Below are 18,907 nucleotides of genomic sequence, written 5' to 3'. Positions count from 1 at the left end.
TTTTCCACCATTTTCAACAGGTTTAGCATTTTCTCCACAATACCAAGATAAATGTAGCTAACTTCACACATGAAATAATACAAAGAAAGCTTACATCTTTAAACAGAAACATTTTGTATTTAATTTCTGAACTTGAAGTCTAATATGGAGATTTTTTTTCTTTTTTTTTTTTACTTTAAATTATGGCTTCACAAATCACAAGTGAACAGACAATTTGTTCATTTTTGCAAATTCAGTTTTCACTTATTCTCTCAGATGTTCCTTTAGGACACAGCACTAACCATAATCTATCACAAAGAATAATTTGTACACACGTGTTATGGGTGGCTTAGGCATCATAGTTGAAATATCCTGAGACCAGTACAGAGGGACAGACCCTCGAACCTGAACATAGGAAGAATAGCTCCCCGCAGAAAATGACATAACTGAAGCATCATAAAGTATTTGTTCAGTTTCCACTTCATTAGCAACATCTCCCTAAACCAAACAGAAATACACATAAGATGTAGACATGACATTCAAAGTTGCAAGCAGTACAGAGAACTGATCATTACAAACAGAGCACAATTAAACTGTGAGACACTGAACCACAATAGTGAGAACAACACTGAAGGTTAAATTCCCATTTGTCCCTAATGTATATTACCATATTTTTATTTTTTCCCTCAGTTTGGGAAATAACATTAAGTTTTAAAAAGCAAAACAAGTGCCAATTTAGAACTATTAAATATATTATTTTAGGAACAACTTTATTATGCCAATGAAAAATGTAATGATACCTGAGATAACATCATCTAATAGCATAATTTATAGCCAAACCCTTAACAACCCTCTGAACCATTTCAGCCCTTCAGTCAGTCAAGTTCAAGCTTTCATACTGGGGAGGGCAGGAGGAAACAATCCCTAAAATCATATTTGACTTACCTCACTGTTTGATCCTCGTTTCAGAAAACGTGTTCCAGCAAATTTGCTTGATCTTCTGGCTATCAGAGTGACATATATAGGGCGGCCATATATTAACAGTTCTTGAAACAGAAGCTAAGGTTTACATGTCACATGCAAATTTTTTATTCACTTAATTTATGCATGCAAAAATAAGTTATAACAAAGGTGTATGAAACTGATATATCTGATTTACTAAAATCATCTCAACAGTGATGAGTATCACTTCCAAACTCATTTTACAGCTGGAAGAGAACACTGCCCTTTCCAACAATCTGTTTTAAGAACTTTGGAAAGCAAATCTACACTGCAATACATCACCCACTTTTCAGAACCTACAGAAGAGAAGCAGCATTTCTCTTCTATGAAATGACAATGGAGGTGAAATAGATACAAGATACAGCTAGCACTGCAAATGCTGCTTTTGTGAATACTGGGATTAAAACCTAGGAGCTCCATTTTCAGATGAAGTATATTAGTCACCCTCTAATTATTTGTTTGGAAAAAGAAACAAATTTGCAACCACTTAAGTAACAACAACTGAAAGCCAGAGGCAAACAGGCCGTGGATGCAGTGGTAGCTTTTTTATAGTCTTTTTTCATTTTACTAAAACCAAACAGAATCAGAGCCTAGTGTGACTATCACTGCTTCCTCAGTATAAGGGAGGAAAGAAAGAGTTAAGACATTTTCTCACACACTAAGCAGCTGCAGGCATAATGCTGGTGGTCAGATCCAGCTTTGATTAAGCAAGACCACAAATGAAATAGTGGTATATAAAAACATCTAGTTTTTCTCTGGGGACTACGCCAATGACCAACAGTCTTACAATCATAAAAAAGTAAAATTAAATTTATAGACACCACTAACATTAGTAGTTGTATTATAGTTGTATATTCATAATTGTATTTGCTTCCCCAGAAATTTTAAGCTAACATGAGAGTGTTGGTGAATAAAACAGAGTGTTTCTGTAATACACTAAATTCTTAATATATGACATTTCCTTGGACTGTGGTATGCATTTAGACTTTTGTTCCTCCTGCTACAATGTATACAGATCTGTTTAACCATTTAAAATAGTATATAGTCACAAAAGAGAGCTTCACATGTCCTAGTGCTCTTCACACACTATCATCGTCCTCAACAAAAAGACAGTAAATACAAGAATTTCTGCAAATCTGAGTTACTAAAAAATGTTTTAGAGAAGATTAGTAGGAGAGCATTTCTATGACAATGTCATGGCTTAAACACAGTTGCAATCAGTCAGCAATTCAGTTCTGCTTAGCTTTTCTCCCTTTCCCCAAACATCTGCGAAAAAATACAGCTGAGCCTAAAAGTCCTCTCAAGTTCTTTACTACTAAGCTCCATGTTTATAAAAAGAGACTCACTGAAAATGCACTCTACCTGTGTTGGGGCCCTCTTAAAATAACTATATTTTTTACTTAGAAGGTAATGAAAATAAAAGCCAAACAATAACAGTATAAAATTAAATAGTATTTATATGACAAGGAAATAATGTTCAAACTGGGTTTTTCTAAACTAATAAACCAAAATTCATTACAACAGTAGAAGGATACTTGATTGCCCACAGAATCCATGAATAATATACAGCAGCCAGTCACGATGAACAGCAGTTCTTACTGCTTCCAGAAGCTTGGCATTCCACACATACTTTTCGTAAGGCTTACTGCAAATCCCAAATACACCTAGAAAGTTGTTACAACGAAAATGCATTAGCAACCAAGAAACAAGCTCCTCTGCTTTAAAATCCAGGACGTTGGATCTTTGTTTTGATTTTCCGTTGACTGAAACTCAGTGTATCATTTACTGGCATCCTTGAGGTTTGCCCAACACAGATAATTTCAGGACCATGTTGAAGTCCAGCGTTTATGAGGATTTGCAGATTTTCTATAGCTGCCAGTTGTAACTGAGTGCCTTCCTGCAGAAGTTACTGATATACTTCAGTACTGAAAAGAGATCTCTACATGCTAGCATCAAGGGATTTGATAAGGGAAATAAAGTTGTGAATTCCAGTTTAGGCAAAAATGCTCTTACAGGAGGACTTTATAAGCTTCTCAGCTCTGGGTCATGTCTAATTACCTACTAAGTTCTGGAAGATCATGCACATCAATCCTTTTTCACATAATTCAACACATTTTTCCTAATTTGCACAAACACCAAGAAGCACAGCTATTGTAGACCTGCAAATTAAAATTCTGTTTTTGATATATCTGGAATCAGAGTCTTTTTCTGTTTCAAATACCAGGACCAAGATGACAACTGTCGCTGAAAGGTGGTAGAGGGAATTGAATGAATCTAAAACTTAAAAGAGAAAAAAGAGGACAATAATACTATTACCTCTATTTTTTCACACATTTTCAAATGAAGTTTCTGACAGGACGAATTATATTGTAGCAGTATGAATGCAAATTAAAGCAGACAACTACAGCAGTCAAATGTTCCACAGGTGGAAAAAGACTGCAGGTGAAAATGCAGTTGTTGAACGAACTATTGCTACCTAGACACAACTTACTATAACGTGAAAATTGATGTAACCAAAACATTTTCATGAAGGAGTTTAGACAGTCAGCAGAAGCTGGTCACAAGCACTTAGTCAGCAATTTTTCCTTTCTTTCTTTCTTTCTTTCTTTCTACTAGCAGCATTACTTTGGCGAGATTTAATTCTTAAATGACAGGTGGCTATTTGTTACACATATTCTGTTAATAGATAGGTGACTAGCACACAGTACTGATGGGGTCAAGGTTAGGGCATATTCATTTCCTACTGTTTATATACAAAGACATAGAAGAGATTATATCCTTGTAAGGATTCCTGAGGGATCCTCCAGATTAGAGTCTTTGCAGAAGAGGAATCATTGCTCTCTTCATTCCTTATGGTCCTTTCTGATACTGTAGTATCTGATAACCAGTTGCTGGTATCTTGATATATATGACCACATTAATAATATCTTCCTCTTGGGGGCATGGGGATTTCATTAAACAGAATAAAATCCAATATTAAGAATTTCAGGAGAAACTTTCTGTGTGTGTGTACAAAAGAAAAAGGAGAAAAAATAGTCTTTCTCTCTGGTTGCCTATCCTTACAGTCCTATGAGTATGTCAGATCCAAACTGAAGGCTGAAGTTTCCAACCAAAATGAGTAATTTTTCTTACATTTCTTGACAGGGGTTACTAGAGTAAGATGATGCTAACTTCATACAGTTCCTCTGTTGTCAGTATTTTCCAATATAAAACAAAAAAAAAGTATTGGTACTTAATCAGTTATTGCTTCCCACTCTCCTTGTAAGTCATTCCTGTTGGGACACTCATAAGTCAGTTGAGTAATCAATTGCTGAAAAATGTCAGAATGCTCAGTCATCTTCCCCAGTTGCAATGTAACTTAAAACAATGACTACACACATCTAGAAATCACATTGTTCAAACTGAAATGTATTTGGCACTTTACAAAATCTTTTATTATGCTTCTCAAAAGTGAACCTAAGTGGAACATATTTCAAAGGCACTCATGACCAACATCAGTTTAATTAGATGTGTTTTCTTACCACTTCCCCCCTGTGTTGAAAGTCCTTCATCTTCAAATATATCAAAACTCTCTTGTCGGGTCTGGGTTGTTTCAGTTTTTAACATCTCAAGTGGCATTCTCAGGACAGTAAGATTATACTGAAGGGAGTGAGATAGATCATAGCTGTAACTGATAGACAGTTAACATTTATTAGTAACTGTAGATGCAGAGGAATTTTCTGAAAGCCCTTACTTTCCATCTGTACTTCTATTTAGCACAGTACCATTTTATAGAAAAGACTTCTGAACAATATACACAGATTCTGATTCTATAATAGCAAATGATACAAACAATTTCCAAAAGAAGCTTTACAAACACAGAAACTGTTTACCATTTACAAAGACTGAAAATGTGTTTATATTCTTCTTTTAACTAAAAACTAAACATATCTTTTGAACAAAGCATATCAAGAAACTTAATTCACCACATCCCTAGAAGCATTCCAGAGGTTTTAAAAAAGCTATTCCATCAGAAATATGTATATACATTGACAACCTTGCTGTTCTGAGATTTAAGTGCTGCTACTTTCTAACTGCTACCTGAACTCAAAACAGCCAAAAAAATGGTCCACAAAAATTGTATCTGTCCCCAAATTTATGACTGCAGCACAGATGCATATAAGGCAGTGGATTGCTGAATTAAGAAAAGGTTTTTTTCATTAATTCCATAATAGTTACAAATTTTCCACCTCATATCTCTTTTACTAACACTCTATACCAATTGCTAATTTTTTAAAGATACTAGGCTTCTTCCAAAGGAGAAACCAAATGTACACTACACAAAAATCACAAATACTCATATATTTCCATTTTAGTCTAAGACAGCATCAGTGATTACTGGCCCTCACATAAGTTCTAGATATGCACTAAAGAGTTAAAAAATTATTTAAACATTAGACATTTAGATTTATTACTAATAATAACAAAGTTTAACCCATGCATCCACATATTTCCATAATAATGTCCTGACCCATCCGTTAGGGGAAAAAAAAAAGTCTGTAGAATGCTCTGTTTGCATATAACACAACCTTTAAACAGGATCCCAGCAAGTGACAGGTTCAGGCTGCTTTCCCACTCTCCTCTCAGACCAAATGTTTTCTTATAACTGATTTCTAATTTTCTTCAGGAATTATGTAAAAATCATGCAGAAAAATGTATTATGCTTTAGCCAAGAACAATTTAAATGAAGCTGATAAATGAAAAAGATTCTAAACAATAAGAAAGAATATTAGTATCATCCTATGCTTCTCCTTTTGAAAGTGAAAATCAGGCTAAATATGCAGTTAAAACACAGAGCACAAAATTGTTTTATGAAAAAAATTATTTTAATGAAAAATAAAACATAAACAGTAAATTATCTGCCAGTAGAGCAATTTTCATTTATGCCACACAGGATTTGTGCCAAAAACATACTTTTGTATAAGTCATTTTCTTACTCATTTTTTTCTGTACAAGAAATTTTAAATACGTAATTTATCTTAATTCTACAGTTTCAGCTTGGAAAAAAGAAGTCTTTGGGAATATCTCCCTATGGGCTTCCCCTACTTGAAAGGGGTTTATAAAAAAGGAGAGCAACTTTTTACATGGGCAGAGGGTAATTAGACAAGGGGGAATGGTTTTAAACTAAAACTGGAGAGACTTAAGAGGAAATTCTGTAGTGAGTGCAGTAGGGTTGGAACTGGATGATCTGTAAGGTCCCTTCCAGCCCAAACCTTTCTGTGATTCATTTTATAATAAACATGTTTTTTATAAAATTTTCCCTTTCCCTTCTATGTAAAACCACAAGAACAGTACAAATTTGTCACCCCCAAGCAAAGGAGGTAGTGGGGGGGGGAAGTTGTATAATATTAGGGCTGGGAGACAATGCATGGAAGAAAAACTCAGGTTTTATACTACAAAAAGTCTTTCACATGAAAAGCATGAAACACACATAAAACTTGGGTAGTTTTCTCATGACAGATCCAGCTGTGACAAAAACCCTTCATTTTCCAATAGGAAGCATCTTCTAGACTGACACACCTTTAGGTAATTGCAAGAGGGATTTTTTTGTTTATTTATTTTTTTCAGTCTTCAAGTCTTCTAACTACTATTGCCAGGTTTATCATCACATTTCTCCCATTTTTATGCTGTCCCACAAATCTCACTTAATAGTAGCTGGGACATAGAAACTTGTCTTAGGTATGGCATTTATGAAACAAACAAGAGACTGCAATGTCTAGAAAGCCCTATGAAAGACATACCACACACAGGGTGTGTCTTAAATGAGGACCTATTTCTCTACCTTTGCTCCTGAATCAAGGCATAGCTTTATTTATGGAAAATAAGATCAATAAAGAATAAATAATAAGACAAGCATAATACTTTTCCAAAGAGAGAACTTGTTCATAATCTGGCAAGGCTGAACAGCCAGCGGAAACAGTAGTTTCAGTGTCTACTTTTTTCCATGGCATTAATAGTTTTATATTTTTTAACCTAATGGAGACTGAATTCCTAACCAATTGATTAAAGGAGAAAGCAGGTTCAAAATACAGATGAATATGGAAAAGCAGCATGATCATGTGTCTTATTTCTCCAGAATATCAACCCAAAAACCTCAGATATCAAAAACAAAACCTATAATCTTCTAGCAAGTGTAAGTGCACATTTTTTTAAAAGGAATAGTAACTAATACCTACCTAAAATAGAAGTTGCTAGAAAGGTCCACATTTTGAAAGATTCTCAGATACCTAGCAAAATAATACAAGTTGTATGAAAAGTTATTATTTTAACCAGACAGACCATAAGAAGTCATTCAGAGGATCACAGAAGAAACTACACATAAATATTGATTCTTGCCCTATGCTCCCTTCTTATCTTACCGTAATTGTTTTGACAGGTAATTACTGTAGAATGTCAGCAAATGGATTTAATAAATCAAATACCCTTTAAAAAAAAACCAAAAACAACCAAAACTAATGTCTCCTCATATACATACTCTGTTTCTTTAAGCAATTGTAAAGTTGTGTTTCTATTTTCCACTTATGCATATCAAAATTTTCAGGACTTAAACAAGAAAACTCTCAAAAACACAACAAAAGAAATAATTTTTTCAATTACTCTCAAACAAATGAACAAGAAAAGAAATATCTAGTAAAATCTGTCATAGCCTTGTAAACTCCCAAAAGAAATCATTACATTATCTATTAATAATAAAATGGCTAGCCATAAATATGTAGGGTAGATAACATGGTCTACTGCACACTAAGATGAGAGACTGAGGTCTGTGATCAATCCTATCTTAAAGAGGAAGCTTTTTTAATATTTACTACTGGCTTGGTTCACATGAGTTTATCATAAACTATCACTTTTTGACTATTCACACTTAGTACAGACTGAAAAGCAGTTTATTGAAACCAGTTGCCTGCTATTGCCCTACCCTGATAAAAACATAAAGGCTCAAATTTCTCTCTTCATAAATAAGTCCCTGAAAAGAAGAAAGCAGTTAAACTTACCAGTGAATCTTCACCACCCCTTACAACTGCAACATTCATGAGATTCTGACAACACAGAATCATTTAAAAATCTATTCAGCACTTTTAAAGGGCACAAAAGATCTCTTAGGTGAGATTAACATCATGCAAGAGCTATTAAACAAAGAACAGTGCCCCAAATTATACAATATTAGCACTACTTTGCCCTTGCAGGAACAATGTTTGTATTTGACACTTCTTGGTGCAGATTTGCTAAACTTAGCTGTAACATGGAGATGTAGACAATAAACCCTAGAAGACTATGACAGTTGTATTTACTCTCCAGGTTACAGGTCACAGAATTTGTAGCCTATTTTCCATCCAACAAGATAAAATGGCTTGAATGACATAATAATACAAAAAACCCATGACTGAAGTTTGCAGTTTCAGTTCAACATTGTTTAGAAAATATTCAAAAAGTACACACTGATTACCAGCATTATTTACCTGGCCTCATCAGGATGACTGACTCTTACAGAGTCATTTGGAATGTAGATCATATTTGTATCTTCTATTTTATATATTGCATGACCTCCAATATCAGCCATTTTTCTTCTTTTTGTTATTAACACAATGTAGTAGCCTTCTAAAAACCTGACAAAACCTGTTGAAACAGCATTAAGATGCTTTCAGTTGCATGTTTGTGTTTATTTGACAAAACATATTCAGCAACCCAGTATCAGATTTGCCTCAAGACTTCAAAGAATTTTTATTTGTTCTTAATGTTATATATATACACTCGGAGTCTTAAAATTCAGTCCCATTAAGCAATGAAATAAATAGTTTTTACTTATTTCCCCTCCCATTGTGGGTACTTTTAATACTAGGTAGCAGTTTGGACACTGAAAATTTGGACTATGTTTCTGTCTACTTAACATACTTGTATTTGCTTTTGATAGATAGGACTCTGTTCAGAGTGAGGCATACTCTAGTTCAGATACCAAAAGGTTAATTTTCCAGGGTAAGGAAGAATCCCAGACTCCACGTTCAGACTTTCAGGGTCATGTATTCTCTGCTGGAAAGGGACATAGAACAGCAAAAGTAGTTTTGGGTAAAACAACACCTTTGTGCTCTCTCTCCTTAACAGCAGGGAACTGAATTCCTTGACTAGAGCAGCATCTTCCCCAAATCAGCCAGAGTATCAGGGGTATTCCTTTTCTCCCTGTTTCCTCTCTCTGATATCAACACTTGACCCTGCTGAAATGCAGAAGGCTAAGAAGGTAGAACAGGCAGTGTCTGGTTTTACTGCCTATAAAAAGATGGCTTCTGCAGCCTCCACCCTCATTCCCTGCAGGGTATAGCCATGCTTCTTCATGGAGTGCCTTCTTTAGATACTTCTATTATATATGATTAGGAAAAAGTCTAACAAACATTTAAATACAACACAAATCTAGAAATTCAAATGAAAAACAGAAATACGTAACCATCCCTGAACTCAAAAGTGTTACTAATACAGTATAGTACAGCAGTAATATGCTTTAATAAGTACTAAATTACATTAATTGGCTATTGGAGGTAACTGCTCTGATAGGCTACTGAGAGCTTGAAACTTACTCACTACTGCACTATCAACAAATAAATGAGTTTGGAGACGGAGGTGGTGATGATGATGATGACATGATACAAATGGACCCTCAGAATTCATAGTTTTCCTTGCATTTATACTCGATTCTTTTAGCTTTGCATTACACAGTAAAGAAGAAGGATGAGGAGAGCACACATTTTCCTCCCTGTCACTGCTGGAGGCTGCAACGTGATCGAATGAACTGCAATCTTTTCTTCCACCTTATTAGCCCCCCTTGGAAAAATGCTCTCACCTACACAAAGACAAGAGGCCCTGCTGACAATAAGAAACAAACCTTCCATTTGAAGTAGACTATTGAATTTCAGCTGTTAAATAGTAGTCACAGTTCTTCCTGTATCCTCCAGGTACTAAAATCACTTATGTGAACAGCCTCTGCCCTTAGAACTTCACCAAACATTATACCAAAGTCTGATAAGGAACTGAGCCTTTCTCCTTGGCCTAGTTCCCTCCCTTTAAAAGCAATTTCTACTTTTAAACATTACACAATAAACCACAACCCAGCCTATCAGCACCCCCATTCTGAGCACACTGAATGTACTGCATCTGGTTAATGAAATAACTAGAGCATAGAACAAAGCTGTTCTTTACAATTTTAGAAAAAATAACCCTATTCTTCTGACCTGAGCCAGGAGGCAGAAATAAAGAACCAGTTGCATTCCCTCAAATTACATGTTTATGCGGATATGGTCTGACTCATGTAATTTGGAAGTATATAATCTGATAGTCTGTTACTTCTAGAGTAACCTAGAAATACACACATCATATCTGTTAACCAATATAGAATAGAAACTTTCCTGTTATGAACAGCACATATAAACAGTCATACAATCGGGATTTTTAATTGATTTTAATTGATTGCAACCACTTTCCAACCAAACATTTATCACATATTTAGATAGTGAGTAGTGATGGCTCATGCAAAAAAGCCCCCAAGGCTGCAAGGCTGTTTGAAGCTCCTTTAGGTTTACCCATGTTATGAATACTCTTAAATCAGTAAAAAACATAAACACCATCTGAGGAGTTTCTGAAAAGCTGGATGCATTGGCAAGTTCCAAAACACTTCACAGGCAAAATGAATGAAGAAGAAAGTCTGCTTAATTTGCCACTTTGGATTAGAAGAGAATTTTGTTTCGATTGCTATGCAAAATTCAGGAGCATCCTTTAAAGTAATTGCATCCTCCACTTTCTCTACAGCTTTGGCTTTAAATGTCCAGGTGTATATTGACTCTAATAAACCACAAAGTATTCTTGAGAGGTGTCACAGCACACCTTAACATTTACTTTAGAGACATCAGCCATCAATATACTGACCTCAGTTATCTGACAATAGGCAGGAAAGTAGTGACTTTCAGATGAAGTTAGAAGCTATTAAATCCTTGAAACAATGCTTGAGGACAGCTGAGCAGTATTTTAAAATTCAGCTGACATACCAGTCAGCTGTACTTGTTCAAACATGAAAAAGAAATCTTTAAATATGTCACTGCAAGAAGTTAACTAAGAAGAAAAGTCATCTTTCTGAATAGTGTGTGATAAAGAAGTATAGCCTAATAAAGAATGTTGACTTTCATTTTCTTTTTAAAAAGCATTTTGTAAGCTCTGGAATTCAGGAGCCAGGTTCCACATGATTTGTATTCTAAGATCAGCTGAGTTTGGTAATATCAACCAAGTTTCTAGAGTTTGGCTTCTTCTTAGATACGTCCCTTAGTGACAGAGAAAAGACTGGTCACACAACTTTCACCCCTGTACTGACCACTTGTTTTCAAAAAATGCACAGAAACTTACTTACTTTTGAGCATGACAAGTTTTTAAATCCTCTTTATCCTAAATCCTTTTTATTTATAAATAAATAAAATCAGGAGGAGACAGAAATATATACAGCATGCCACAATAACAAAATAACAAAATAACAAAAGATTTTATAAAATCTTATATATATATAAGAGCACTTTATATTTTAATTTATTTTTTTTTTTATATTTATAAAAGCACTTACCTACTATCCCAAAAGCAGAGACAGCTCGAGATAACCCAGAAGAGCCCTTCTGCCCCATCTTTGTTCTGTTTCCCAGGTCTAACCGCCCGAGAAGTTCCCTCACCTCTTGTTGCGTATAAACATGCTTTAAAATAAAAAGTCACAAAAGTTACTGATTTGGTAGTTAGATGTTATTTCACGTCACAGAATATCAGAATTTTCTTAATCTGTGAAATATACAATAAACCACTGCTCTACATTCTTTGTTTTCCATTTCAGTGCTACCAACAAGTAACCAGCATTATTTGAAACAACTGGGAAAAGCATCCAGCAAGTAAATACAGAGGCACTTACCTTGTCATCAATTATAACCAAATCCTTTGGTTCAGTGCGATCTATTTTCAAAACACGGTATTTGGTTTCTGCAGGATTACTTCCAACTAGGAAATACCGCTACATAGAAGAAAACCAACAAAATAAGTCAGAATATTTTACAAGATAAAACAATGAAGACTCAGTGTCATGTAAGACATTAGCAATGCCCTTTACATATTGTCTAGACTAGATTCATTCCTACTAACATCAAATATGCAATAATCCATATGGACTGTTAATAAACTGGTTCAGACATCAGCATCTTAGGTAGGTATATTTGTGTACAATAACCTCTACAACTTAAAATACCTCTTTCTCTCCTTTGTACAAGGAGGAAAAAAAAATTAAAATCAAAGGTTAAACCTGTTTAGAGAACCTGTTACTTACACCAGGTACTGTCCAACCACACCCTGCCCCAGCCATTACTGTCTTTTCGCTTGCTTTGTAAAATTTAGCAAATTAAATGAGCTTTTAACTTTTCATGATCTAAAACTGTTGCTATATTGTACTCCTTTCCATTTATTTTCTGATCCATACTAAGCACTGCAAAATTGTAAGTACTTCAGTACTGCAAGTTTTCTTCTATTTTTATTCATACTTGCTATGATAGTCTTCTCAACAATGTTCTTCCAGAAAACTGTAATTTTCTGGTTAATGACTGTTTAAAAAACTACTAGCTTTATTTCACATTTAAAATATGAAAGAATGACCACAGATAAACATGTAGTATGTCCATTTTTCATGTAAGGAGATCAAACTATAAATATTTCTACATTTAGAGTAATTAACAATAAGCATTGGTTGCAGGACTGACTTTTTAAAAGCAGCTCTCATTTTTTCTAATTCATTTCATCAGTGTGATGCTAGCACAGCAAGGTGGAACTCATTATTAATGCTCAGCCTAGTAGGAAAGCATGGCAAATTCATGTGGATCTATGCGTTAGGTCTTAACTCTAAGAGTCACATGGATTTAGGATGTGGGAAAGGAAATCAATAACCGTATTCATACAAACCTCACCATTTCACAAGTTATACCAATTAGATGCTAAGAATCTTTACTCTCAAAATATTTAAGCTGAACGAAAAACTTAAAGCCCTCTTCAGCTTCCTTGAATTCACAAAAGCACATAGACATTCAGTAAGCTCTAAATAGGAAAATAAAATACTTAACTTTAAAAGCCATAAAAGGAAACACCACCAACTTCTGGCTCCACCTTGTACACTGACATTACTGTGCTAAGTGGTAATTTTTGCTTTTACTTCCAAATGACAGTAAGCAGGCCCTTCAAATTCATATGCCATCAGAACACTCCTTCACTGAAGCCTTTGAGGCAGCATTTTGCAACAGGAAAGCTTTTCCTACAGAGCTTTTTTCAGCAATGATGTGCTGCAGTGCACAGCCCAGACTCCCCAGTCTGGGCTCCTCAGGGGATCCCTTAGTGCCAACCTCTTGCTTCCCAGGAGGAAAATCATAAGGACAGTGCATGACACCAAATGGTACAGCTCTTCTGCTGGTATTGCTCACCATCAGCAAGAGACACCAAACCACCCAAACAGACACTTGCTTTGATCATGCCATTACACCATTTTTTTCTTATGCAGCAAAGTTGAATGGGTAGAGGGAAATATATTTGTAATTCTCAGATAAGTTAAATAAGTATAAAACCGTTAGTTAAAGGCAAACAATTCTTAGTATTCCATAATACTGCAGAACAGCTCAGTGATATCCCACTATGTCCAGAACACTAAATGAGTGCAATTTCTTCCTAAAGTGACACCTATGATTACCAGCAAATAACACCAAATAAAAATAGGAGAGTACAACTTTAAGATGCTTTTCCCAATGGCAGTTTGGGCCATAGAGCACAATTTAAAATTGGAATACACATAACACATAGGGGGAGGGGGGCAGGGAGGGAGAGAGAGAGAGGCAGATATAGAGTTGCTATTACTTAAGGAAGTTCAACTGCATACTTCTCCATTTCCATTTTAATTAACCAACAAAACATAAAGAAGTGCTATGAGGAATGCATTACTCACATCACCTTGGCAGCTGCAATAGAAGGCTGTGCACAGCTACAGGGCCAGCATTAGGTGCTGCTGCTGCTGCTTAGAACAGCAGCAGAGTTAGATTACATGAGGAGTAATTGTACCTGCAGACCAAGGCAGAAACCACCATAATGAATGGTACTTAACAGGCTCTCTGAAGTAATTTAAAGACTAATTTACAGGGTTTAAGCTGGAGAGCCAGACTGTGTAATGGATTAAGGAAGATCAGCTGAGAGCAGGATCAAACCTGAGCATCAATGGATTTAAAATAAGGCAGGCAATAAGAAAACTCTATTTAGCAAATGGGCATTTTATCCACTGCATGTTAGAGGATATTCTTATGGAAGTAATAAAGGAAACATCTGCAAAAAATTTTGAATCTGTGCAAGGGTTCAAAACTAGGAACCCAAAATAGACCTCTGCTTGGGAAATTTTTAGGACTGGCTAATAAGCTCAGAATTATGTGAAAAACAGTCTCATATGCCCACTCATATTCAACCTTCAAGATCTGAAAGAAAAACAAAGATTGCATAAAAATTAATGATGAAGAAAAAAAATACACAAAAAAGACACTTCAGCATTAGCTGTTTCTGCTACCTAATTTGTGCATCTAATGAATAAATAGGTCTCTCTTACTGGATGACACAGAGCACAAATAAAACCATATTAGTGACATGTGCTGCAATTATATTTCCCATCACATGAATACTAGGAAATTATAAAGAAAAATACCAAATCAACATAACACCGAGCACATAATAGCAAATAAATTTCTATGGTTGTAATATAATTGTAAAATTAATCAAAGCTAAAATGTGTTGTAGTGTTTACAACTCTTTTGATTAACAGAAATTGTTACAATAAAAAAAAGAGAAAAAGCTATGGAAACCTTTCTGGGAGTATTTATACTTATTACTTCATTCTGTTTATTACTAAGTTGAACTGAATAATTTGAAGCATTTTCCAAATGTCTCAAGACACTTGTGTTCCACTCCACAGCACAGCCAGTGCATTTAGATAAACAGGCAACCTTGACCAACAAAGTACTTCTTCCAGGAGAAACTCTGGCTCCCTCACCCTGCTCTGGCCAGAGCCCACCAACCACACCTGAGGTGACCCATGCTGTTTCCAGGTTTGCTCTGCCCCTGGCCTTTGCTGAAATTTGTTAACAAGCACATTTTACCAACCATGGCAACACACCAGGCAGCTACAAGAGCTGGACTGAAGCTTAATTTATTGCACAATTATCACTAAGCAACCACAAGATAGGAACAGTCATTAGTCATTTCCACCTGGGACTGAGTTTTAACCAAAGCAATCTAATTGAAAGGCTTTACACCATCTTTTATCAATCTTTTGATTCAGCCAAAGCAAACAAAACAGCTTTTTCTAAAAGGAGCCTAAACAAAATAAAAAGACTTCTTACTGCGATTTGTTGTTTTTTTTTAATGGCAGGATACTAGTTCTGAAATCAAACATTCTGCTCACTTCTTTTTTCCCCCTTTTTTCCTTTAAGATTGCTTCTTAGAACTCTGAGTCTATAATTATGATTTGCTTCTTTGTATAGACTAATTATGATTAAGGAATGCTAGCACAGCAAAAAACTTTTTCAATCTTCAGTTAAAAACCTACAAACAGCTTAATCAGCAGGAAAGGTATGTAAAGTACAAAAATATACTACAAGTTGAAATATAGGCAGTGCACTAATACAGCCAGTTTTAAAGTCTGCAAATAGCATTAAGAAAATACTTATGATCATAGACAAAAAGTTTGCAAATGATGCCTGTTGAGACCATGGATTTGTCTAAAAACACAAAGCCCAGAAGAAGTGGGTTCTACTGGGCCATTTGCCAGATCCCTACCCAGCTGCTCTCTCACTCCTCCTCCTCAACAGAACAGGCACAGAAAATAAGATGAAAAAGGTGATGAGTCAGAACAGAAAGATTGCTTAACACTGACCATTACAGGCAAAACAGACTTGACCTGGAGAGAATGTACGTAATTTACTGACCATTAAAATAGAATCATAGTATAATTACACCTCAATGTAAAAACTCCACTCTGTTCCTTCTTTCTACAGAACCTAGAGTAATTCTGGATGTGCCTGTCTTTCATCTCTCATAGAAACTGGCAGAATGACATGAAGAAAGGAAGACATGATAAGGTACAAAGAGAGGTACCTGGAAAAGCAAACTTGTCTGCTTGCCATAATCTGTTGGAGTTCTTCAAAAGAAGCTCCTTCAACATGAGATGTTTTAAGAACATATGCTGCCAAGCACCACTCCCTAGGCATGTAGGAATGGGTACCCATCCTGCATCTTACAAGCCACAGAATTCAGTGAATTCCTTTTGTCCCAAGGCAACCAAAGCTTTTTGGTCCCAAACAGGACTTTTCTCTTGCTAATCCATGGAAGGATTCCTCAAGATTCTCCCTTCTAATTCTCAGCTAAATTTATTAATTATCTTCTATACATTTTTCTTTAGCTAAATATTATTTGCTCTTTAGCATCTATTCTGCTAGAATGCTTTCAGAAAAGTAAGTAAGTGGATGCCTTTTCAGTACTCACTTCAATAGACTAAAGAAGTCTTGCTGTTCCTTTGCTCCCCCCAAGACATCACTAGCATGTATCTTAACTCAGCATACCTTCAATGGATCTATTCCTGGTTGAATTCTTGTTTCTTAGATGAATATGGACTGTAAATCTACACAATATACCATATAAGGTTTATTCTAGAGATACATTAGTATTTTTCATTAATAACCATACACAAATAACCACATCTCTTTTTCAGAGCTGTAATTCATCAGCAGCTCAATCCTCCCACTCCTTCTGAAAAAATACTCAGATCCTCCTCCTTCTCCTCTGCTGCTTCTGAACTGATAAACCGATTGATAAATCTGATAAACTCTCAATAAACTTTCACTGGTGTGTAATCTATGGTAAGGTGCATGAACTTTTATAGTGTATCATTATACTTCAAATGATTTCTTTTATCTACTTCTGAGGATCATCACCATTTCTTGCTTTATTGCGCTCTGATTATCCTAATTATTTACAATACCTTAAAAGACTACTCAGAGGTGGTCCACATTTTGAACTAATAACATTAATGAAAGTGCTTCAGTACATCAGTCCTAAAAACATTACTTGAAAAAAAATCATCCCTATCAGATGATTCCTCATTCACTCCACACTAATTTATCTACCAATTTCTCTACTAAGTTTCTTCCTTCCATAACAAAGCCAGAGATTTTCCGTGTGGCACTGCATCTCAATAGAGGAATTGATTTAAACACATAAGGCCATCTAATTTTTAGATTAAAATGTGCAATACAACCAGGTTAATCTAACAGTTAATCTAACAATCTTTCTAAGTCTAGAAAGTGTTTTATATCATCTGCTTGAATTTGCAATTACTTTCCTATATGCAAGACTTCAGAATGGATTAAATATTCCATTTGTCATGTCACAGCACCACCCTTGACTTGAGTGATTTGAAAATATTCAGTCATTTCACTGTTTAGTATATTTAATTTTATTTTTACCTTAACACTGATTGATCCCTTTTTCATAACCTTATTCTTGTTACTCACTTCCTCTTCACCCCCCGTTCAGTACATTCATGCTCAAAGTAAATTTGATAGCTAATGGTTGCCCAGTAGGCTGTTCACTATTTTCAACATTTTTAAAATGTGTAAGATACCCATCTATATAAATCAGTGCACTTCATAAGTCAGTAAAAATTCTATAGTTTTTTCTGTAAATCATATTCTACATTGAAGTTTCTCCAAATTGTCCACAGATTGACTTCAACATTAAATATGCAACCTTTGGAGTTTTTAATATAAATATCTTTACAGTTATGACTAGAATAAACTACATTTAATATAAAACAAATGCCCATAGTTTTCTCTGGTGAATAAAGAGCAGAAATATCTACAGGTAATTATGCCAGTCACATTACTTAATAAGCTTGTGCAAGTCATTTGGATACTGTGGAGATGGAGACTGTAAAAGAACCTGATTGGAATAAAATACTATTAATTAAGCCTCATAATATCCTGAAAGATAGGCAAGTGATATGACTTTAGAGCAGCAACACAAATTGCCTTGCTCAATGTCACATTGTCTCATGGGAATGGTAATTTGCAGTGAATTAACCTACAGCTTTCAGGTGTAGGGGCTTCATCTAGGTGAAACACAAAAGTTCCATCTTCTCCTGAAGAAGAGAGGAAAATATCTTTTGTCTTTTATTAGTCATCGTGCTCAAATATCTTTAGTGCCCTCTGGTGTGCATTTCAATGATCAATACATGCATAAAAAGAAAGATAATTGACATTGATCTGAATAAAACCTTCAGTTCATCTTTCTGACTACTTCCAAGCAAGCTTTCAACTTCCTAGGACAATCAGGAGATACAGTTAACATCTCTGTGGTATTTATTGAACCAAAGCATCATTTGAAAAGGTAGGTTTCAGCAACTAACCTAAATATAAACATTAATAAAAAATATAGAATTTGGTTCTCTCTTAATTCAATTGACACCATGAATTCAGCTCTCCTCACCTCTTGCAGTGTCTCATTTGAGTCCAATAACACTAGCAGAGCCTATCCTTTTTTACTTCAATAACACTATTGTATTTTTATCTAAAAAGAAACCCAAACAAAGAAACTCTTTATAAACAATTTCCACTTTTTCCACTTCCTCATCCATTTAATCTCTTCATGCTTTAACACAGGGATTTTACAGGAATAAGCTGTATGACCAGTATAAACTTCACTGTTTCTCCCACAGCTGACAACTTAAATCATTCCTTCTTTGCACCAGAAATCTTAGGATACAGCCTCAGTCTCATGTTAGTCTGTATCTGACAATTCCAAATCCTACATGCTG

At 35.2% G+C, this 18,907-nt stretch overlaps 1 protein-coding gene across 1 annotated transcript in view; it reads right to left on the bottom strand.

The window, feature by feature from the left end:
* Nucleotides 1–18,907, bottom strand: part of FIG4 (FIG4 phosphoinositide 5-phosphatase) — a 48,706-nt gene that overhangs the window by 26,798 nt on the left and 3,001 nt on the right. Inside the window, exons 2-9 of the mRNA XM_056487481.1 lie at nucleotides 11,942–12,040; nucleotides 11,609–11,732; nucleotides 8,478–8,634; nucleotides 7,197–7,247; nucleotides 4,503–4,651; nucleotides 2,517–2,645; nucleotides 925–1,025; nucleotides 315–477 (exon numbers count right to left, since the gene is read on the bottom strand). Of these exons, the coding sequence (XP_056343456.1) occupies nucleotides 315–477; nucleotides 925–1,025; nucleotides 2,517–2,645; nucleotides 4,503–4,651; nucleotides 7,197–7,247; nucleotides 8,478–8,634; nucleotides 11,609–11,732; nucleotides 11,942–12,040 (973 nt within the window). The remainder of the gene's footprint in view (nucleotides 1–314; nucleotides 478–924; nucleotides 1,026–2,516; nucleotides 2,646–4,502; nucleotides 4,652–7,196; nucleotides 7,248–8,477; nucleotides 8,635–11,608; nucleotides 11,733–11,941; nucleotides 12,041–18,907) is intronic.

Source organism: Oenanthe melanoleuca, chromosome 3 (assembly GCF_029582105.1).
Source record: "Oenanthe melanoleuca isolate GR-GAL-2019-014 chromosome 3, OMel1.0, whole genome shotgun sequence".
In the NCBI taxonomy this organism is placed as follows: Eukaryota; Metazoa; Chordata; class Aves; order Passeriformes; family Muscicapidae; genus Oenanthe; species Oenanthe melanoleuca.
Note: the sequence above shows the minus strand (reverse complement) of the source record. Positions and strands in the feature narration are given on the sequence as shown.